The sequence below is a fragment of the Procambarus clarkii genome, chromosome 45, assembly GCF_040958095.1.
Source record: "Procambarus clarkii isolate CNS0578487 chromosome 45, FALCON_Pclarkii_2.0, whole genome shotgun sequence".
NCBI classification, from domain to species: domain Eukaryota; kingdom Metazoa; phylum Arthropoda; class Malacostraca; order Decapoda; family Cambaridae; genus Procambarus; species Procambarus clarkii.
This window is the reverse complement of record NC_091194.1, coordinates 412,163-437,500: the sequence shown is the minus strand read 5'-3', so window position 1 is coordinate 437,500 and position 25,338 is coordinate 412,163. Positions and strand designations below refer to the sequence as shown.

The 25,338-nt window shown below is 43.2% G+C and overlaps 1 protein-coding gene across 1 annotated transcript in view; it reads left to right on the top strand.

Annotated features, from left to right (window-relative positions):
• The window catches only part of LOC138350386 (uncharacterized), a 34,787-nt gene extending 12,914 nt beyond the window's left edge, over positions 1–21,873 (top strand). The window contains exons 3-4 of the mRNA XM_069301008.1: positions 12,207–14,123; positions 21,768–21,873. Coding sequence (XP_069157109.1) covers positions 12,207–14,123; positions 21,768–21,873 — 2,023 coding nt within the window. The remainder of the gene's footprint in view (positions 1–12,206; positions 14,124–21,767) is intronic.
• The last annotated feature ends 3,465 nt before the right edge of the window (positions 21,874–25,338 follow it).

Sequence of the window (25,338 nt, the reverse complement as noted above, 5' to 3'; positions counted from 1 at the left end):
TGGGATATGAGGACAAAGAGCTGAGATATGAGGACAAGGAGCTGAGATATGAGGACAAGGAGCTGGGGTATGAGGACAAGGATCTGGGGTATGAGGACAGGGAGCTGAGATATGAGGACAAGGAGCGGGGGTATGAGGACAAGGAGCTGGGGTATGACGACAAGGAGCTGGGTTATGAGGACAAGGAGCTGGGATATGAGGACAAAGAGCTGAGATATGAGGACAAGGAGCTGGGATATGAGGACAAGGAGCTGAGATATGAGGACAAGGAGCTGAGATATGAGGATAAGGAGCTGGGTTATGAGGACAAGGACCTGGGATATGAGGACAAGGACCTGGGTTATGAGGACAAGGAGCTGAGATATGAGGACAAGGAGCTGAGATATGAGGATAAGGAGCTGGGTTATGAGGACAAGGACCTGGGATATGAGGACAAGGACCTGGGTTATGAGGACAAGGAGCTGAGATATGAGGACAAGGATCTGGGGTATGAGGACAGGGAGGTGGGTTATGAGGACAAGGAGCTGAGATATGAGGACAAGGATCTGGGGTATGAGGACAGGGAGGTGGGTTATGAGGACAAGGAGCTGGGGTATGAGGACAGGGAGGTGGGTTATGAGGACAAGGAGCTGGGGTATGAGGACAGGGAGGTGGGTTATGAGGACAAGGAGCTGAGATATGAGGACAAGGATCTGGGGTATGAGGACAGGGAGGTGGGTTATGAGGACAAGGAGCTGGGGTATGAGGACAGGGAGGTGGGTTATGAGGACAAGGAGCTGAGATATGAGGACAAGGAGCTGGGTTATGAGGACAAAGAGCTGGGTTATGAGGACAGGGAGGTGGGTTATGAGGACAGGGAGGTGGGTTATGAGGACAAGGAGCTGGGTTATGAGGACAAGGAGCTGGGTTATGAGGACAAGGAGCTGGGTTATGAGGACAGGGAGGTGGGTTATGAGGACAGGGAGCTGGGTTATGAGGACAGGGAGCTGGGTTATGAGGACAAGGAGCTGGGTTATGAGGACAAGGAGCTGGGTTATGAGGACAGGGAGCTGGGTTATGAGGACAAGGAGCTGGGTTATGAGGACAAGGAGCTGGGTTATGAGGACAGGGAGCTGGGTTATGAGGACAAGGAGCTGGGTTATGAGGACAAGGAGCTGGGTTATGAGGACAGGGAGGTGGGTTATGAGGACAAGGAGCTGAGATATGAGGACAAGGACCTGGGTTATGAGGACAAGGAGCTGAGATATGAGGACAAGGAGCTGAGATATGAGGACAAGGAGCTGAGATATGAGGACAAGGACCTGGGTTATGAGGACAGGGAGCTGGGTTATGAGGACAGGGAGGTGGGTTATGAGGACAAGGAGCTGGGTTATGAGGACAGGGAGCTGGGTTATGAGGACAGGGAGCTGGGTTATGAGGACAAGGAGCTGGGTTATGAGGACAAGGAGCTGGGTTATGAGGACAGGGAGCTGGGTTATGAGGACTAGGAGCTGGGTTATGAGGATAAGGAGCTGGGTTATGAGGACAAGGAGCTGGGTTATGAGGACAAGGAGCTGGGTTATGAGGACAAGGAGCTGGGTTATGAGGACTAGGAGCTGGGTTATGAGGACAAGGAGCTGGGTTATGAGGACAGGGAGGTGGGTTATGAGGACAAGGAGCTGGGATATGAGGACAAGGAGCTGGGTTATGAGGACAAGGAGCTGGGTTATGAGGACAGGGAGGTGGGTTATGAGGACAAGGAGCTGGGTTATGAGGACAAGGAGCTGGGTTATGAGGACAAGGAGCTGGGATATGAGGACTAGGAGCTGGGTTATGAGGATAAGGAGCTGGGTTATGAGGACAAGGAGCTGGGTTATGAGGACAAGGAGCTGGGTTATGAGGACAAGGAGCTGGGTTATGAGGACTAGGAGCTGGGTTATGAGGACAGGGAGGTGGGTTATGAGGACAAGGAGCTGGGGTATGAGGACAAGGAGCTGGGTTATGAGGACAAGGAGCTGGGTTATGAGGACAAGGAGCTGGGTTATGAGGACTAGGAGCTGGGTTATGAGGACAAGGAGCTGGGTTATGAGGACAAGGAGCTGGGTTATGAGGACAGGGAGGTGGGTTATGAGGACAGGGAGGTGGGTTATGAGGACAAGGAGCTGGGTTATGAGGACAGGGAGGTGGGTTATGAGGACAAGGAGCTGGGGTATGAGGACAAGGAGCTGGGTTATGAGGACAAGGAGCTGGGTTATGAGGACAAGGAGCTGGGTTATGAGGACAAGGAGCTGGGTTATGAGGACAAGGAGCTGGGTTATGAGGACAGGGAGGTGGGTTATGAGGACTAGGAGCTGGGTTATGAGGACAGGGAGGTGGGTTATGAGGACAAGGAGCTGGGGTATGAGGACAAGGAGCTGGGTTATGAGGACAAGGAGCTGGGTTATGAGGACAAGGAGCTGGGTTATGAGGACAAGGAGCTGGGTTATGAGGACAAGGACCTGGGTTATGAGGACAAGGAGCTGGGTTATGAGGACAGGGAGGTGGGTTATGAGGACAGGGAGGTGGGTTATGAGGACTAGGAGCTGGGGTATGAGGACAAGGAGCTGGGTTATGAGGACAAGGAGCTGGGATATGAGGACAAGGAGCTGGGTTATGAGGACAAGGAGCTGGGTTATGAGGACAAGGACCTGGGTTATGAGGACAAGGAGCTGGGTTATGAGGACAAGGAGCTGGGTTATGAGGACAGGGAGGTGGGTTATGAGGACTAGGAGCTGGGTTATGAGGACAGGGAGGTGGGTTATGAGGACAAGGAGCTGGGGTATGAGGACAAGGAGCTGGGTTATGAGGACAAGGAGCTGGGTTATGAGGACAAGGAGCTGGGTTATGAGGACAAGGAGCTGGGTTATGAGGACAAGGACCTGGGTTATGAGGACAAGGAGCTGGGTTATGAGGACAGGGAGGTGGGTTATGAGGACAGGGAGGTGGGTTATGAGGACAAGGAGCTGGGTTATGAGGACAAGGACCTGGGTTATGAGGACAAGGAGCTGGGTTATGAGGACAGGGAGGTGGGTTATGAGGACAAGGAGCTGGGTTATGAGGACAAGGACCTGGGTTATGAGGACAAGGAGCTGGGTTATGAGGACAGGGAGGTGGGTTATGAGGACAGGGAGGTGGGTTATGAGGACAAGGAGCTGGGTTATGAGGACAAGGACCTGGGTTATGAGGACAAGGAGCTGGGTTATGAGGACAGGGAGGTGGGTTATGAGGACAAGGAGCTGGGTTATGAGGACAAGGACCTGGGTTATGAGGACAAGGAGCTGGGGTATGAGGACAGAGAGCTGGGTTATGAGGACAAGGACCTGGGATATGAGGACAGGGAGGTGGGTTATGAGGACAGGGAGGTGGGTTATTTACAACAAAATATTATAAAGTTAATTTCCACATTGCAGGTATTAATATATATTTAAAAAAAATCACTAATCCCGTCATGTGTTCTATCATATTTTTTCTGGTCCAGAAAGCATTATTCATACTTTGAAATAATTTTATATATAGAATAATGAGAACACGATTACAGTATCACTGGTCTGGAAGAATTCATTTACGGATGACTCTTATTTACAAAACACAGTGTAAACAGTGAGATACAATCTACACAGTTCACAGGTACACAGTTACATACTCCATAGTACACAGAGCAAACTGCAAATACATGAAATCTACAATTTACAAACATAAGTATTTAGTTAGGAGTCTGAAATTCTATTGTGTGACGTCCTAGTTGTATTGTGTGATGTTCTGATGTATTGTGTGACGTCCTAGTGTATTGTGTGACGTCCTAGTTGTATTGTGTGATGTTCTGATGTATTGTGTGACGTCCTAGTGTATTGTGTCATGTTCTGATGTATTGTGTGACGTCCTAGTTGTATTGTGTGATGTTCTGATGTATTGTGTGACGTCCTAGTGTATTGTGTGACGTCCTAGTTGTATTGTGTCATGTTCTGATGTATTGTGTGACGTCCTAGTGTATTGTGTCATGTTCTGATGTATTGTGTGACGTCCTAGTGTATTGTGTGACGTCCTAGTTGTATTGTGTCATGTTCTGATGTATTGTGTGACGTCCTAGTGTATCGTGTGACGTCCTAGTTGTATTGTGTGACGTCCTAGTGTATTGTGTCATGTTCTGATGTATTGTGTGACGTCCTAGTGTATTGTGTCATGTTCTGATGTATTGTGTGACGTCCTAGTTGTATTGTGTGATGTTCTGATGTATTGTGTGACGTCCTAGTGTATTGTGTGACGTCCTAGTTGTATTGTGTCATGTTCTGATGTATTGTGTGACGTCCTAGTGTATTGTGTCATGTTCTGATGTATTGTGTGACGTCCTAGTGAACTGTGTCATGTTCTAATGTATTGTGTGACGTGCTAATGTATTGTGTGATGTTCTGATGTATCGTGTGACGTCCTAGTTGTATTGTGTGATGTTCTGATGTATTGTGTGACGTCCTAGTGTATTGTGTCATGTTCTGATGTATTGTGTGACGTCCTAGTGTATTGTGTCATGTTCTGATGTATTGTGTGACGTCCTAGTTGTATTGTGTCATGTTCTGATGTATTGTGTGACGTCCTAGTGTATTGTGTGACGTCCTAGTGTATTGTGTCATGTTCTGATGTATTGTGTGACGTCCTAGTGTATTGTGTCATGTTCTGATGTATTGTGTGACGTCCTAGTGAACTGTGTCATGTTCTAATGTATTGTGTGACGTGCTAATGTATTGTGTCATGTTCTAATGTATTTTTTCTTTATTATTTCCGACCTGAGACGTGGCCACACATTTACAATGGTAATCAGCATATATATATTTTCTTCTGTCATCCACGGACAGCGTTAAACATATAGTTCAGTGATTTATTGAACAATCAACCACAGAAGGTGATTGTTGTGCTAATAAAATGCTAATCTCACTTACATACATAAATACATACATTTACGTCTGTATTCACCTAGTTGTATTCACCTAATTGTAGTCACCTAGTTGTATTCAGCTAGTTGTGCTTGCGGGGGTTGAGCTCTGCTCTTTTATCCCGCCTCTCAACTGTCAATCAACAATCATTTTCACAGACACACACACACACACACACACGGGCTACGGCAGATAGCTATGATAGAGCCCAGTAGGCTCGTTAATCTGTACACCAGTTGATTGACGGTTGAGAGGCGGGACCAAAGAGCCGAGGCTGAACCCCTGCAAGCACAACTAGGTGAGTACACACACACACGCTTGAGACTCAGATGAGTCATAGAGATGTTAGAAAGTTTACTTTTAGGGTAAGGGTAGTGAGTAAATATAATGACCTAAAGGAGCAGGTTGCAGAAGCTGACTCCATTCATAACTTGAATAGCAGATGTGATAGGGAAATAGGTCAAAGTGCATTAGACAACCAACGGCTAGAAAAGCTGGGTATATATATATATATATATATATATATATATATATATATATATATATATATATATATATATATATATATATATATATATATATATATATATATATACTATATTGATGTCTCTCTCACTTTGACAGGGTAAGATAGCTGCTATAGAAACTATTGTGTTATTAACCACTTAACTACTGAAGGTGATTAAGATGCTTTCACAAGCTCAGGTTACATCACATACATTGTATAACTGATGCAGTACATAGTCAATCTTGGGTAAGAGTCCAGTATATCATCAAGTGTTCCAGTATTCATATTAGTATTTACAGAGTTCAGCATATCTCAGCCCAGATGGGCGAAAGTCAGTCAGTATGGGACATTCTACAATATAATGTTCAAGGGAGTGCATGTTTTCTCTTTCACAAAGTTGACACATGGTGTACTCTACATTTGGGATTTGAGAAAGCTGCCAGATAGGTCTATATCCCAGGCGTATTCGGGCCACTATAACATCATGGCCGCTCCAAGCAACAGCCTGGTGGACCAAACTCTCACAAGTCAAACCTGGCCTCAGGCCGGGCGTGGGGAGTAGAAGAACTCCCAGAACCCCATCAACCAGGTATCAACCAGGTATCATATTGCCGAGTTATTGTTCTACTAGTTCCATATATAAATACCTCCTCACGGCAGTCATAATGTATAAAATCCTGACATATTCTAAATAATAAATTATGAAAAAGGCAATAGATAATTAATCTAATCACGAAATTTATGAATTAATTTTATTATTTATGTCTGATTGTGGCGTATTTCTAATAGGATTGCAGATATTAGCCATCCTACTAGATATTAAATGCCTAAACACATGTCTAAATATTATTTGCGAATGTGTTCACGTTATCAACCAATACAAACTCGGGATCAAAGTCACACAACCTTTATATCCAATCAGCTGGAGCATCACACTTTAAGGTATATTTTAATCAACTGTAATGTTGCCAAAATGTGTGTTCACTCAGCTGAAAGAATTCATTAGTTTTCATATATTAGAATTTACTATTTTGTTTACATATAGGGAGGGAAAAAGGGTATGATAGCTGTAGTTTAAAATTAAAGCATTTTGAAAAGTAAACAATACTTTGACTGTAGTTTACAATGGCAGCATTTTGATAGGCGAAGAAGAAATTATGAAAATAAACTGTTCTTCAGGAAGTTTAAGTTAGTCAGAAGAGTACTTTAGGTCATGTATATATTTTAGTTAGCAGTGACATTAATCAGTGACCATTCTCATAAGCCCGCCCGCATTCTGATGGTAATCTTGGGCATAGTATTTTATCACATTATAAAAGGGACATAGGAATTACATGGCACATGATACAAACTCCCTATAACACAAGAGGGAAGGAGGACACACGTGTTCGCTACATATAACGCAGATACATATTGCACAAAAATATGTAAAACAGCTGCCATAATATCTAGAATCAAACGTATTCCCTTTTCTATTTGTTCTAAATTAAACTAATAAAAAATAATTATAAGGAGATATCTACAGGTTATTAAACCTGAAAGTAACGGAAGGGAGGCATAACTTAGGACTATAATATAGAGCATAAAGGTATAATAATGCTTGCATTGTAGGAGGCTTCAATTTTAGTCAATTAAACTGGAAAAATTAACAAATAATGTCGTCAAAACAGTTTTATATAAGATATGAACGAATACTTTCTCAAGCAGCTCATTAAGGAAACGACCAAGGAAAATAATTCTGTTTATAGTTAGTCACTATTGACAAGAAGAACACTGGAACAACTAATTAAGGGAAATTGCAATAGGCTTATTTTCTCCCTTATATATATCCAATCAAACTCATTTCTATATAGGTCTAAACTTTGCTTGAAAAAATACGACAATCTGGATTATTATGTTACCTGGTAATTTGACCATAATCGATTCAAACCAGTATTTACCCAGGTATTTCCTGAATGTAAACTTAGACGATTTATCTCTATTGTTTCGTGTTCAATTTTATGATGCTATATTTAACACTTTATTAATATCCCCCTTATACAATTCCATTTGTATACTTCAATGTTACATGAAGTAAAGGCGATGCGTGTATAGATAAGGCATTCATGGTCAAATAAGGTGAAGGTTCTCAATAGATAACTCTACTCCAGCAGCTGGTAACTAACGTGTTATCAAGGTGTACCATCCTCCATATATGCAACACTCACATCATTTCATTTATTATGCACCACATACCCATCCCGTGGGAGGTAGTGGAAAGGGTTACAGAGGCACACGTAGGGACAGAGGCATACGTAGGTACAGAGGCACACGTAGGTACAGAGGCACACATATCACAAACACACATCACGCATTTGAAAATGTTCTTTTCGAAACTGAGACAAGTTATCACTTAAACTGGTAGTACTCTAAGTTATCTCAGTCCTCTGAGTAATTTGGTAATATGCTCGCATTTGATGACATTTACAGACTAAAGGTAAGTAAACTAATAGCTAGTAGGGAAGAAATTATGAATTATTAGGAATTAGAATTATAAATTATTAAACACTATAAAGTCAAACATGTTCATCAGCAAAAAAAACAATTTGCTAGTATAATAATAGTAATGTTAAGAGAGTAGCCTAGTGACGCCTTGCTAGCATTATTAAACATATTATAAGAGTCAAGTACTGTGACAGATTTGTTGAGGATTATGAATATAACTTTTAAAATGGGGGAGAAAACACTACCATGAAACAATCGCCCAATTACTTTAAAATATACTGTAGAAAAATTACTTGAGGTTGTCCTAGCAAATCACAATTATAATCTTGATAAAGATGACTTATAAAAGCATCCAAGAAGGATTTGACAAAAAAAGAGGATCATGCTTGACAAAATTGCTCTCATTATTGTCAAGGATATCTGATGCAGTTGAAGGTGGTGGTCAAGGTTATAATATTATATACCTAGACATTGGAAGTGATTTTGATACTGCTTCACAAGGTGGTTGATAAGGACAGATTCATAGTACTGGAAGAGACTCCTTAACTTGGATCGGGCAATGGTTATCATACACGAAACACACTTAATCAGTATAAAGCCAAAATAGGATCAGTTCAGTGTGAAGTCAAATAGGTTCAATATAAAGGCAAATAGGATCAACATAAAGGCAACTTAGATCAATATAAAGGTAAATAGGTTCAATATAAAGGCAAATAGGATCAACATAAAGGCAACTTAGATCAATATAAAGGCAAATAGGTTCAATATAAAGGCAAATAGGATCGACATAAAGAGAAAGACGGGACACTCACATCAGAACTCTGGGCCTTACTTGCTAAAATATCCATAATGATTTAAAAATAGGAGTTAGCAGTCAGAAAGGAATGAGCACTCGCCAATTAGACGATGCTACTATTATGGTCAGAAAATGAACTTAAGAAGATCTCAACAAAAATTTCGAAATGGACTGAAAAATTCCCTATGGCGTTAACTTCAGAAAAGACTAGGGTTCTAAACTAAGGGAACGAACCAGATTTCAGCTAACCACAGTGGAAAGTTTTTGAACTGGGTAGTAAATGTTATTTTCTGATCGTTTATGCCTCCACAAAAATATAAATTAGCTTGTATTCTTCTCAAGCTTTGCTTTGACCTTTGTCTCAGCTTGGGTAAGACGAACTAAATGTATCTTGAAGGCATCATCAGGACGTGTTCCCTAATCTGTCTGAGACAAAGTTCAAAGCAAAATTTGAGGGAGATAATAATAATTTTCAAAACTCTGGAGGCAGAAGCAATGAGAAAATATCCCTTACTACACAAATTTAGTTACATTTTGTAATAACAAAATTACTTAAATCTGATTGTGAAAAGGATTATGCAGCCGTGAGTAGAAACCAAAAGTCAAGATATCAATATATAAATGTGAAAATATGGGATAGCATAATGGGAGTGAACGTTCATAAGAGGACTCCCCGGACACAATCACTACTGACTGAACTAATATTTTATCATTGCTCCATTACCGTCTTGTAATTTTATAGTTCAATAAATATATATATATTTTTTTGTGTGTAATGACATTTTCAAATAAAGTTAGATATATGTACATACATACCAAAAGAATAGGGGTGGTAGGAGAGGAAAATATCAAAGTGTTCAGTGAGGATACACAAGGTCTTCTCTGAGTACTCTTTATTTTCTTCTCCGAGGCTATGGGTCCCTACACTTGCACCAGAGGTGGTACCCCTTCTAGGTTTAAATATATATATATATATATATATATATATATATATATATATATATATATATATATATATATATATATATATTCGAAACAAGTCTATTAGGCTACTAGGATATACACCTAGAAGCGTTTAAAAAAGATGTTAACTTATACTTCATCTTACTCGTGTGGGATCCTCCACTTGAGCGCTGGAAGAGAGGCACACCTCTAGGTGACATCATGGTCCTACCACAGCTCCCGGACCCACGAACATAGATTTCTGGCCAAGCAAATGTATGTTTTTTTGTAATTTGTGTAAAAAACCCTTGTTAGTAATGCCCAGAATCTATTTTCCTGCCCAACCTCCCTTGCAAGGGATCACCAACCAAAAATTGAAGAATACTAGATTTTGGGGTCCATGGTGTAAGTCTTGCTAGAAGAACTAGAACCTGGGTGATAGAGGCTGTTACACAGCTTGATGGGCTGAAGTCTGAAGCCTTGAGCCCATCATGGTATAGTTGGTAGTGAGAGTGTCTGGGAAGTTCAGGGCCGAGGGTTTGATCCCATCGCATGTTCCATGGTCCCCATGTGAAGGAGCACTTAATTACCACCTCGAAGCACCCTACAGGAGCTCTCCCTTCTTATAAGAAAAAAATAAAGTGAACTGCAAAAGGCTTATTGGCAATAAGGAAACTTGTATGGTATACGACCCCAGTTATGATGACTGTTGAAGAACTTGATGGTTTAGGGCCCCAGTTATGATGACTGTTGAGGAACTTGATGGTTTAGAGCCCCAGTTATGATGACTGTTGAGGAACTTGATGGTTTAGAGCCCCAGTTATGATGACTGTTGAGGAACTTGATGGTTTAGAGCCCCAGTTATGAAGACTGATGAAGAACTTGATGGTTTAGAGCCCTAGTTATGATGACTGTTGAGGAACTTGATGGTTTAGAGCCCCAGTTATGATGACTGTTGAGGAACTTGATGGTTTAGAGCCCCAGTTATGATGACTGTTGAGGAACTTGATGGTTTAGAGCCCCAGTTATGATGACTGTTGAAGAACTTGATGATTTAAGTTTACTATTCTAAGACAAGGATAGTTAGAATAGTGTTCCAATAGACACCAGGATAGTTACTACACTGTTCCAATAGACACAGGATAGTTACTACACTGTTCCAATAGACACCAGGATAGTTACTACACTGTTCCAATAGACACCAGGATAGTTACTACACTGTTCCAATAGACATGAGGATAGTGGAAAATTGTGATCAGAGACGTGAAGAAGCCTCAGCAACCCCAGAGGCTTCAGTGTAACCCCAGGGCACATTACTTGTGTAGCATATCGTGGTTCAGTGGTTTAGGGCGTGTGCTTACGAGTACCCAGTGTGCAGCTTTGAATACTCATTATGGCTATTACTGATTGTCTCAATAATAATAATAATACAAATAATAATAAATACTACTACTAATAATAATAATAACAATAATAATAATAATAATAATAACAATAATAATGATGATAATAACAATAATAATAATATTAATTATTTATTATATATATCAATAAATAATAATAAATATATATAAACTAATAAAAATATATATACAAGAATAATTATAATAGGATATCTTATTTTCTTCAATACATACATATATATATATATATATATATATATATATATATATATATATATATATATATATATATATATATGTAATATATATATATATATATATATATATGTAATATATATATATATATATATATATGTAATATATATATATATATATATATATATATATATATATATATATATATATATATATATATATGTAATATATATATATATATATATATATATATATATATATATATATATATATATATATAGGGCAATATATATATATTGAGTAAGCATCCAGCACACACAGAGTGGATAATGGTCACTTGCATACCATTGGTGACCTTAGCCAAAACAAAGATCTGTCATTGGCTCCTGAAGTAGGCTAAGCTCAAGCGATGGGCTCGAATACCATCCTAAATTGAGTGACAAGCCCCTGGATGGCAGAGGGGCTCAGAACGCCATTTTGTGTGTAGGGTGGGTTGTTGAGGGGGGGTAATGGGGGAGGGTTAATGTGGGGGGAGGAGGGTTAGGGGCTGGTCCGTAATACGGTGTTGGGCGCAGCATATTGGGGGGGATGGGGGGGGGGGGAGCGCGAGGTAGGCCCAGCTGCCGTGTGGTGTTGACTGGTGGCCTCTGGCAACTCTCACCCCCCATACCATCCTGGGGTAAATTACGCTTTCTCTCTTCTCACTCTTTCTCTCTCTTCTATCACTCTTTCTCTCCTCTCTCTCTCTCTCTCTCTCTCTCTCTCTCTCTCTCTCTCTCTCTCTCTCTCTCTCTCTCTCTCTCTCTCTCTCTCTCTCTCTCTTTCTCTCTCTCTCTCTCTGACGATATGGTTACACAATGAATTAAAAACAACATTTCAATTTGAATAATATATTTATAATTACACAAACATCACCATATTATTAATATCACCAGGACGTACCTGAAGCATTCCCTTTGGAGTATATCCCAGGTACCCTCCCACTCCACACCCCCACTATGCTCCAGATACCCTCCCACTCCACACCACCACTATGCTCCAGATACCTCCCACTCCACACCACCACTATGCTCCAGATACCCTCCCACTCCACACCCCCACTATGCTCCAGATACCCTCCCACTCCACACCCCCACTATGCTCCAGATACCCTCCCACTCCACACCCCCACTATGCTCCAGATACCCTCCCACTCCACACCACCACTATGCTCCAGATACCTCCCACTCCACACCCCCACTATGCTCCAGATACCCTCCCACTCCACACCCCCACTATGCTCCAGATACCCTCCCACTCCACACCACCACTATGCTCCAGATACCTCCCACTCCACACCACCACTATGCTCCAGATACCCTCCCACTCCACACCCCCACTATGCTCCAGATGCCCTCCCACTCCACACCCCCACTATGCTCCAGATACCCTCCCACTCCACACCCCCACTATGCTCCAGATACCTCCCACTCCACACCACCACTATGCTCCAGATACCTCCCACTCCACACCCCCACTATGCTCCAGATACCTCCCACTCCACACCCCCACTATGCTCCAGATACCCTTCCACTCCACACCCCCACTATGCTCCAGATACCCTCCCACTCCACACCCCCACTATGCTCCAGATACCTCCCACTCCACACCCCCACTATGCTCCAGATACCTCCCACTCCACACCCCCACTATGCTCCAGATACCCTCCCACTCCACACCCCCACTATGCTCCAGATACCTCCCACTCCACACCCCCACTGTGCTCCAGATACCCTCCCACTCCACACCCCCACTATGCTCCAGATACCTCCCACTCCACACCACCACTATGCTCCAGATACCTCCCACTCCACACCCCCACTATGCTCCAGATACCTCCCACTCCACACCACCACTATGCTCCAGATACCCTCCCACTCCACACCCCCACTATGCTCCAGATACCTCCCACTCCACACCCCCACTATGCTCCAGATACCTCCCACTCCACACCCCCACTATGCTCCAGATACCCTACCACTCCACACACCCACTATGCTCCAGATACCTCCCACTCCACACCCCCACTATGCTCCAGATACCTCCCACACCACACCCCCACTATGCTCCAGATACCCTCCCACTCCACACACCCACTATGCTCCAGATACCTCCCATTCCACACCCCCACTATGCTCCAGATACCTCCCACTCCACACACCCACTATGCTCCAGATACCCTCCCACTCCACACACCCACTATGCTCCAGATACCTCCCACTCCACACCCCCACTATGCTCCAGATACCTCCCACTCCACACACCCACTATGCTCCAGATACCTCCCACTCCACACCCCCACTATGCTCCAGATACCTCCCACTCCACACACCCACTATGCTCCAGATACCTCCCACTCCACACACCCACTATGCTCCAGATACCTCCCACACCACACCCCCACTATGCTCCAGATACCTCCCACTCCACACCCCCCACTATGCTCCAGATACCTCCCACTCCACACACCCACTATGCTCCAGATACCTCCCACTCCACACACCCACTATGCTCCAGATACCTCCCACACCACACCCCCACTATGCTCCAGATACCTCCCACTCCACACACCCACTATGCTCCAGATACCTCCCACTCCACACACCCACTGTGCTCCAGATACCTCCCACTCCACACCCCCACTATGCTCCAGATACCTCCCACTCCACACACCCACTATGCTCCAGATACCTCCCACTCCACACACCCACTATGCTCCAGATACCTCCCACTCCACACACCCACTATGCTCCAGATACCTCCCACTCCACACCATCACTATGCTCCAGATACCTCTCCAACCCACGGGATGGGTATGGGGTCCACCACCACCCACGGGATGGGTATGGGGTCCACCACCACCCACGGGATGGGTATGGGTCCACCACCACCCATGGGATGGGTATGGGGTCCACCACCGCCCACGGGATGGGTATGGGGTCCACCACCACCCACGGGATGGGTATGGGGTCCACCACCACCCACGGGATGGGTATGGGGTCCACCACCACCCACGGGATGGGTATGGGGTCCACCACCACCCACGGGATGGGTATGGGGTCCACCACCACCCACGGGATGGGTATGGGGTCCACCACCGCCCACGGGATGGGTATGGGGTCCACCACCACCCACGGGATGGGTATGGGGTCCACCACCACCCACGGGATGGGTATGGGGTCCACCACCGCCCACGGGATGGGTATGGGGTCCACCACCACCCACGGGATGGGTATGGGGTCCACCACCACCCACGGGATGGGTATGGGGTCCACCACCGCCCACGGGATGGGTATTGGGTGCATAATAAAAATGGAATGAAAGTATATATATATTAAAGTAACAGAGAATCCTAACAATACTAGTTAATACACATTTATAAAACATGTCATTCACTTAGATCTTCTAAGTGACTGCCATGACATTCATAGAACAGAAGATGAAGGGACGACCACGTTTCGGTCCATCCTAGACCATTATCACACAATCGACTTGATAATGCTCCTGGGTGGACCGAAACATCGTCGTCCCTTCATCCTCTGTTGTGTGGTTTGGTCATCCTAATTGGGATGACCCTTGTACAAAAGAGTTAAATAGTATATCACTCAATTTATCTAGTATATTTAACTAGTATATTTAACTAGTATATCTAACTAGTATAACTTAACTAGTATATCACCACCCTAAGACTTTTATGCTTCTCATTAGGTACAAGTTGTTGTACTATCAGATATCAGGGCCTGAAAATATGAACCCATCCTCGTGTTGTTATAGTACTTATAGTAAGGATGAGGACCATAACATATATATACCCACCTACAACGAAATTAGAAAGTACAAATATGAACTATTGAGTTGGACAAACCGGAAAATTATTTTTTAATTGTGTTGCTTTAACAAACTAAACTACCCTAACCTGACCTTCCAAGGCCTAATACACGATATATGAGGCCTAATATAGTACATATATGTGCTATACTAGGCCTAGGAATATTTGTTTTCAGCTTCATTTATTTTAAAATAATTCCTTACTAGTCAATATACTACTATCTAAAAGCTAAGTACGTACGAATTCGTGACTATTGACTCTGGTGGCAATAGGTACTAACAATAGGATGGGTTGCTAAATATGCAACACACGAAGTGTATAACCACGTTAATAACCGCACTACAAAACTACCCGAGTTGCACAATTAATACTGTACATAATCTTCCAAAGACTGATACTACTGCAGGAACCAACTAGGAAAGACGGGTGTGTCGGGGGAACAAGGCGAGGACAGGTGTCCTTGGTCGAGTCCTCACCTGGCACCACCGGTGAGTGTGCAACTTACACACACACACACACACACACACACACACACACACACACACACACACACACACACACACACACACACACACACACACACATGGAATGCACTGGGAATGGAATGGAGTAAATGGAATGTACTAGGAAGTGATGTGGTGGAGGCTGACACCATACACAGTTTCAAATGTAGATATGATAGAGCCCAATAGGCTCAGGAATCTGTACACCAGTTGATTGACGGTTGAGAGGCGGGACCAAAGAGTAAAGCTCAACCCCCGCAAGCACAATTAGGTGAGTACACACACACACAACGTGACAACATTTACATTCACTTCTTAATGCAAATCAAAAGATGCGGGATGGAAGGTATATTAAGATATAAACACTGACAGGATTTCCTTCAAAGTCTAAACAAACAAGCATCAAGTACAAATACGAAATATTAGAGAAACAGCACAACCAAATATTACGTCACTGCCCACTAGAGACCCACGACAGCTTACTAGAACAACCAAATATGACAACACCTGTAATCCCTTATTCTGACAGGTGTTTGCTGGACATAGCATTAACTAGCAGCTCACAGTCTTAAGGCCTAATGGCTGCCACCACCTCTATGTTATTATTTATTATTAACATCTTTATTGACAAAAATAATTACAATTTTGCCTAATCTGAGGATTTTGATAGTCTTATTAAAGTGAGGATAATGCTGGTATTCACTGTCACGCAGGACAGAGGGTCATACATAAGACAATAGGTCTAAACTGTAGGCTGAAGCACATATATATCATATGTGTCCCCTTGGAGCCGCACTACACCGGGGCTAATGGTAGTTGAGCACTGAGGCTCATGTGGTTCACTCACTCTTCACTCACCTATCCCAGGACAGGGAAGGAAGAATAGGACGCAGAGTTCTCCACTAACTCTTGACCAGACATGTAATGATCACCACCTTAAAGATACTCTCATAATACTGACTTATGGAGGGGTAAGTTGACCCTTACTTAAATCAAGCAATCAATTAGGAGTTACCCACTAGTACACAAAGTAGGAGGAACAATTAATAGTCAAGAGTTCAACAATTGAGTTTATTATATCACGAAGCTATATACTTCCTTACTTAGGCAAATGAATCCTAAATAATAGTCTTCGGGCTCACCATAGCCCGTGCTACTTGAAACTTTTTGTTCCAAGTAGCGAATCATAAACAACAACAACAAAATCCTAATGTTTACTGGTATTTGAACAGAGGATCAGTGGCAGTAATTACGTCAAAAGACCTGTTATTAACCTGTATGGCCTCCACAACTTTGTCCTGATCACACTCTCTATCCTAGGGCAAGGATTGTCCAAAACCACACTCTCCTGGCACAGCCTTAGGCTGTACCAGTGTATTTACGTATGTAGCTTAGCCTAGCATTTTCAAAGCACTACAATCACCTTCTGTGGTTGATTCTTCAATAAATCCATCAACTATATGTTTAACATATCTGTAACCCTGTCCATGGAGGACAGAAGAAAATGTATATATATGCTGATTAGCATTGTCAATGTGTGGCCACGTCTGTGGTAGAAAATAGAAATAATAAAAAAAATTTGTGATATGATCTTTCTAATTGGCTCTCAGCTAATCAAGGGCAGAGGGTCAAGTCTTTTCGACTGGCCAAACACAGCAACTGAATCCCAAAATTATGTTTGCTGATGAAGTTACGGTCTTGATAAGCTAGTTACAGCCTTGATGATTTAGTTACAGCCTTGATGGGCTAGTTACAGCCTTGGTGAGCTAGTTACAGCCTTGATGATTTAGTTACAGCCTTGATGGGCTAGTTACAGCCTTGGTGAGCTAGTTACAGCCTTGATGATTTAGTTACAGCCTTGATGGGTATTACGACCCTGGGTTCTCCAGTGGAAACCAGAGGTCAAAATTGAGCTATTAAACTTTCTGGTAGTACAGTTGAGTGCATCACGAGCGACAATTGTTTGTATCTTCCCTGCCAGACGTAAGACTATTCTTGTTTCTCAAAGAGCATTTAAAGACTGAGCTGGGGGGTTGATTATTAAATAATAACATAGGCACCAACTTTGCTTACTAATACTTTCTAATCATTTGTAAAGTAACAATATGTTGCATAGGGGAAGATCTTTAATGTGCTTAGCTGCACGATCAATTAGGCTCCTTCCGGCACCACGACATGAGGGAGGCCTAGCTGGTCGCTAGGAGCTTTCTTCTCTGGCTGGCGTTCGTGGGCACGAGACCTACTCTGTGGCTGCATCCCTACTCTCCTCCCTTCTCCTCTTACTTATTTCCCTTACCTTAAGTTCCTGTACCATTAAGTTAAGTATTGTAGGATTTCTAAGTGTACCTACTCTGGTAGTAACGATTGGTGAGACCTGGGGGTAGTAGTTGCCAGTGTTTTGGGTAACCCTAAGTGTTGTGTTTTGTATTAGGGTACCACATGGTCTCACTACCCTAAGCTGCATCCAGCTTCAGTGCTTATCCAGTAGTACTTTACCCTAGCTTGTTATTAGTGTAAACCTTGTATCCTGCCTATGTGGACCAAGGCTTTTAACGTAAGATAGGGTGGTAAAGTTATTATTATTATTGTTATTGGTGTGAGTGTATATGGGGGGTTGTTAAGGGGTTAATAAATAAGTACATGAATTACAGAGTATCCCTTCTTCCTGTGTGGGAGCGCATTGATCAACCCTTAGACTAACATATATGGTCTAGTAGCAAGTTATTACTACTGTGGATAGTTTATTTTGGGGGCCGGGCCTTTTAGCTCTCCCATATTTGATACTCTGTCTTCTAACTACCCTTACCCCTTAATAGTACCAGTCCCCATAGAAGCACCACACATTTATATTTATAACAATGGGCTAGTTACAGCTTTGATGAGCTAGTTACAGCCTTGATGAGCTAGTTACAGCCTTGATGAGCTAGTTACAGCCTTGATGAGCTAGTTACAGCCTTGATGAGCTAGTTACAGCATAACAATAGTCTTGAAAAGCACTGGACCAAGAGTCTCTCTAGCCAAGCCAATTTTATGTTGTGAGACATTAATATCTAATCCAATTTACTAATCAAGCACCCAACACACATCTCGCTAATGTAGGAGTTCCTCTCGATGGTCCTGAGGAATGTGAACGTTCTGTCCTTGTCTAGTAGACTTGTCTTTATCATTCCACACCACAACCTACAAGCAATAATTATGTTGTGGTAGAGCACATGGAATAACTAGGGTGTGGGAGCACCACACCCTAACAGGTGTGGTGCTGCAGTTGTCAAGGGCTGTATAGATGGACAAGCCCTTGACAACTACAGCACCACACACTTCCTCATTAACGACCACCAGTTCCTTCACTCTCGGTCACTCAAGTTTTCACTCCCACCCACGTGTGTGCCCAACCACTCCCACCCACTTCCACCCACGTGTGTGCCCAACCACTCCCACCCACGTGTGTGCCCAACCACTCCCACCCACTTCCATCCACGTGTGTGCCCAACCACTCCCACCCACTTCCATCCACGTGTGTGCCCAACTACTCCCACCCACGTGTGTGCCCAACCACTCCCACCCACGTATGTGCCCAACCACTCCCACGCATGTATATATCTGGGATGAGGTCACATATCAGCAGTAACCATATATGAACTATATTTACACATGTGCCTCAAAGCGTCGTATATATATATCAGTCAGTATTAAATGATTAATCAGGAAGTGAATGTAAACATTTTACATGAACAAGCAGGCTATTGTGACCTTCCTAATGCATACGGTTTCTCTACCTTGTTTTCCTGTTATTCCATGTCCTGTTATCAATTATTTCTCAGGATGTAACCCACAATAGTTATTTTACTCCCAGGTTATCACAATAACCTGGGAGTTAATAGATAATCCACAACAGTTATCTAACTCCAGTTTTATGCTACATTAACATAGGAATCAGCAATAAGGTGTAAAGTGCCATTAGACCAGGTTCAAGCTCAACAAGCCACACTAACTTCAACCCGTCCTCATAAAAATAACGTCTCTTTTTCGCTCGAATGCGCGCTATGGCCAAAAACCGACGTAATTTTAAATGAAATCGGCTCACGAAAGTGATGTACTGTCCTGTTTGTAACTTACACGAGGGGGCCAACACCATCAAGCTCAACAAGCCACTACAAGCTCTTGACACTAGAAGGTAACGATCATTACCAGAAAGTGAGGTCTAACTCTTTATGTCACAACCTACTCGCCTTCATGTGTTTGTGTGTGTGTGTGTGTGTGTGATGTCCAATAATCTTCCCCAACATATAATGCTGTGAAACTACTGATATTCGGGCATCCACGTCAAAAAATTACGTGTATTTTTTCGGCAACTTTGTCTCCTTAGCTTGAATCTATGACCTCTTTTTTTTCTAGAAATTGCTGGTTTAAATAATTCGTTATATATTTATTCGGTTCTTGTTACTATTCTGTACGCAGTGATCATGTCACCTCTTTTTCTTCTGTCGTGGGCCTGTTTAATACGTGTAGCCTCTCCTCGCAGTTAATTGTTGTCTCCAGTTTGTTGACGTTCATCTTGAGCTATGGAGACGAGTGACTAAGTACTGGAGTCCAGCATAGTGACTGAAGGTACTCAAGTTATAACTACTCAAGTTATAACTTGAGTACTAGTACTCAATAACAAGTCCCCATAACGTTATTAATAGACAACAGTCTATTAATAACCATCACAGTTAATGTCTGAAGGATCTTGTAAAATTAAATGGAATGTGATTTTGGCCAATGATAATAACTTTCGTATAAAATTTGTGTTGATTCCATCCCATGTTGAAGTTATCATGTGTGTCTCTCTTGTTCACTTGGCCAACGACAGCAAGGAATCAAACCTCAGACTCTGACTACAATTTAATAAAATCGTAAAAAATATGCAAATTAAAATAACTTCAGATCTAGAAGAAATGATAAACACCCAAGAGCTGCAGTATTATAAGTTATGACCACTTTTATAATGATAGTTATTCAAGTTCAAGCATGTTTATTAAGACAAGGAAAAAATACATCTCAAAGGGATAGAGTAGCTTAGGCTATTTCGACTCGACTTGAGAATGGTCCAGGACGGACCGAAACGTGGTCGTCCCTTCAGCTTCTAGTGTGTGGTCTGGTCAACTTACTTTAGCCACGTTATTGTGACTCATCGCCTGCATATTTCTACTCCCCTATGACAGGTATTTATGTACAGTGAACTCAGTGATGGAAACCAAGAATGGGACGAGGCTGTGAGACATATATGCCTTGGCAAGACCTGCATCTGGCAGGTTAGTGAGGCTGAGTCACTGCTAAGGTATTCACCTTCTCAACTCTGTGTCCTTGCGGCACTGAGTGTCACTATCCTGTATGGCACCTCACTATCCTGTATGGCACCTCACAATCTTGTAGGGCACCTCACTATCCTGTATGGCACCTCACTATCCTGTATGGCACCTCACTATCCTGTATGGCACCTCACTATCCTGTATGGCACCTCACTATCCTGTATGGCACCTCACTATCCTGTATGGCACCTCACTATCCTGTATGGCACCTAACTATCCTGTATGGCACCTCACTATCCTGTATGGCACCTCACTGCTAAAACATCCTCACCAACACTACGTTATTGAATGTGAGGCTGTGAAAGATTTTACATCTCCTGGTCTATTGTATAATCAACAATGTAATTATTTCGTTGAATCTGTAATACTATATTTGCAGGATATCCGAAAATATGATTAAAAAAAATTCATTTAGGATTTTAGGGGTTTTATTTTTGAGGTGATACTCTTATGAACCAATCCCCTGTCCTGTGTGGCAGTGAATATGAGTAGCATCTTCACTGTCCTGTGTGGCAGTGAATATGAGTAGCATCTTCACTGTCCTGTGTGGCAGTGAATATGAGTAGCATCTTCACTGTCCTGTGTGGCAGTGAATATGAGTAGCATCTTCACTGTCCTGTATGGCAGTGAATATGAGTAGCATCTTCACTGTCCTGTGTGGCAGTGAATATGAGCAGCACCTCACTGTCCTGTGTGACAGTGAATATAAGCAGCATTCTCACAAACCTGTGTAGCAGTGAATATGAGCAGCATCCTCACTGTTCTGTGTGACAGTGAATATGAGCAGCACCTCACTGTCCTGTGTGGCAGTGAATATGAGCAGCACCTCACTGTCCTGTGTGACAGTGAATATAAGCAGCATTCTCACAAACCTGTGTAGCAGTGAATATGAGCAGCATCCTCACTGTTCTGTGTGACAGTGAATATGAGCAGCACCTCACTGTCCTGTGTGGCAGTGAATATGAGCAGCACCTCACTGCCCTGTGTGAAAGTGAATATGAGCAGCACCTCACTGCCCTGTGTGACAGTGAATATGAGCAGCACCTCACTGTCCTGTGTGGCAGTGAATATGAGCAGCACCTCACTGCCCTGTGTGGCAGTGAATATGAGCAGCACCTCACTGCCCTGTGTGACAGTGAATATGAGCAGCACCTCACTGCCCTGTGTGACAGTGAATATGAGCAGCACCTCACTGCCCTGTGTGGCAGTGAATATGAGCAGCACCTCACTGCCCTGTGTGGCAGTGAATATGAGCAGCACCTCACTGCCCTGTGTGACAGTGAATATGAGCAGCACCTCACTGTCCTGTGTGGCAGTGAATATGAGCAGCACCTCACTGCCCTGTGTGACAGTGAATATGAGCAGCACCTCACTGCCCTGTGTGACAGTGAATATGAGCAGCACCTCACTGTCCTGTGTGGCAGTGAATATGAGCAGCACCTCACTGCCCTGTGTGGCAGTGAATATGAGCAGCACCTCACTGTCCTGTGTGACAGTGAATATAAGCAACATTCTCACAAACCTGTGTAGCAGTGAATATGAGCAGCATCCTCACTGTTCTGTGTGACAGTGAATATGAGCAGCACCTCACTGTTCTGTGTGGCAGTGAATATGAGCAGCACCTCACTGCCCTGTGTGGCAGTGAATATGAGCAGCACCTCACTGCCCTGTGTGGCAGTGAATATGAGCAGCACCTCACTGCCCTGTGTGGCAGTGAATATAAGCAGCACCTCACTGCCCTGTGTGGCAGTGAATATAAGCAGCATTCTCATCACACGAGGGAACTCGAAAAGGTTTAGAAATTTGCAACTTTATTTAGGCTCGTCCCAGAATTGCAAGACACATGCAGTAAAGAGAGACTGAAGGAACTAAACCTGACGACGCTTGTAAGAAGGAGACATGATAGAGGCGTATAAAATATATATATAGGGAAATTGACACTACATCGATGAAGAAACAAAGGAGTCGCGATGGTGTTTTTTTTTTTTTATTAACATATTAGGTACATCTGCATTTGTGCAGCTACCGTAGACTATATGAAGGGGGTACAGCATGCCAAAAAGCTAGCTACGTGATGCTATAATCCCCATCACACAGGATGGTTAGTCGTACAGTCATGTGATAAGTAGTCTGCACTGGCAGACTCTGGGTTCGTTATGAGGATATCATCATGAACACAAGAGTGAGTAAGGTAGCAGTGGTAATAAAAGTCCCCATCTCGCAAGATGGTTAGTCATACAGGGCCATATGTTTAGTTTTAGTAGCCTGCACAGGCAAATTTTGGGTGCACTGTGAGGATATCTTCAAGAACACGAGAGTGAATAAAGTAATTGCAAAGCTCCAGGTACCTCATGCCAACTGGTCTGAAAGGTATAATAACTGGGCATTCGGTGATGTAGCGATGGTGTTAGCAAGATATTTAGCAGGTTGAAGCGAACCTCATTCATAATTTCAAAAGAAAATTTGATATAAAATTATGTTGGGAATCACTGAATTACATGAGCGGCAGCCGAAAAACCGGGGGTCCATGAGCTAAAGCTCGATACTGCAGGGACAAGAGAGCGAGAACATATAGGTGAGCACATTCATCATTAGAGTCACATTTCGTGTGGGAAAAAGTCGCAGGACTTTGTGTCAAACAAAATACATTTTTGTTGTCAATTCCCTTAGGGTTAGCATGGTGATAATTGGTGAGCGTAATGCCACTCCCGTGCGCTGCTTAGCATTTCGTGTTTTTAATAACGCAAATTATCCTTTTATTTAAGAAATTATTCAGCTGTGCTTTCTCCATCACAGTATACACTGAGTGTGTATCTCTCCAGGGACGCAAGTTCGATCCTATCACATTGACTCTTTTCATTTTAATATTTTCGTGTAGTGATATAATTCCACAAAATTTGTGTTCTTTAATTATATAGCCAAAACTACATGTTATTTAATTAAGAGGTCCATATACACAATATGTAGTCAGTGTGGCGTCAAGTCAGGTTCGGTGTTGGGTTTTAGGCCTATCACTTCTGGAGGGTTACTGCGGCCACAAAAACACGTGACTGACCAACCACCAAGAACAGTTTAGGCCTGAACATAGTCCAGGACTGAAGCAAACTCTCAGTGTATATACACCAAGAAGCAGGGTACACCTCTCAGTGTATATACACCAAGAAGCTGGGTACACCTCTCAAGTGAATATATTGATCTATTTCAGATCCAATGATGTTAATAATAATAATAATAATAATGTATCATGTTTATGTATAAAATATAATACAACAAATGTATATATTTTGTATTAACTGATATGCAAAAAATATTATTATTTGTATCGTGACAACAAAATACATTTCAGTAACTGAGGTCTGCAGTACAGGTCAACTTAAATGGCTGAATAAACAAAGAAACTATGGATTATTTTTTCTTAGTTGTGGTTATGTAGTTCGCACAGGTAGTGGGGTGCTGATTGTTGTGTAGGAGCACAGGTAGTGGGGTGCTGATTGTTGTGTAGGAGCACAGGTAGTGGGGTGCTGATTGTTGTGTAGGAGCACAGGTAGTGGGGTGCTGGTTGTTGTGTAGGAGCACAGGTAGTGGGGTGCTGGTTGTTGTGTAGGAGCACAGGTAGTGGGGTGGTGTATGTTGTGTAGGAGCACAGGTAGTGGGGTGGTGTAGGAGCACAGGTAGTGGGGTGGTGTAGGAGCACAGGTAGTGGGGTGCTGTATGTTGTGTAGGAGCACAGGTAGTGGGGTGGTGTAGGAGCACAGGTAGTGGGGTGCTGATTGTTGTGTAGGAGCACAGGTAGTGGGGTGCTGATTGTTGTGTAGGAGCACAGGTAGTGGGGTGCTGGTTGTTGTGTAGGAGCACAGGTAGTGGGGTGCTGATTGTTGTGTAGGAGCACAGGTAGTGGGGTGCTGATTGTTGTGTAGGAGCACAGGTAGTGGGGTGCTGATTGTTGTGTAGGAGCACAGGTAGTGGGGTGCTGATTGTTGTGTAGGAGCACAGGTAGTGGGGTGCTGATTGTTGTGTAGGAGCACAGGTAGTGGGGTGCTGATTGTTGTGTAGGAGCACAGGTAGTGGGGTGCTGGTTGTTGTGTAGGAGCACAGGTAGTGGGGTGCTGATTGTTGTGTAGGAGCACAGGTAGTGGGGTGCTGATTGTTGTGTAGGAGCACAGGTAGTGGGGTGCTCGCTACAAAGCAAAGGTCGTACAATGTAACGATGCACTAATGACAAGGGAAGGGAGTGATGGGGAGGTAATAGACAAGGAGGAAGGTAACATATGGCATAATAGACAATTTCAGCATCAACCAATCCATTCCATTTATTTTGTACTCTTACGGCATAGAAATTATTTCT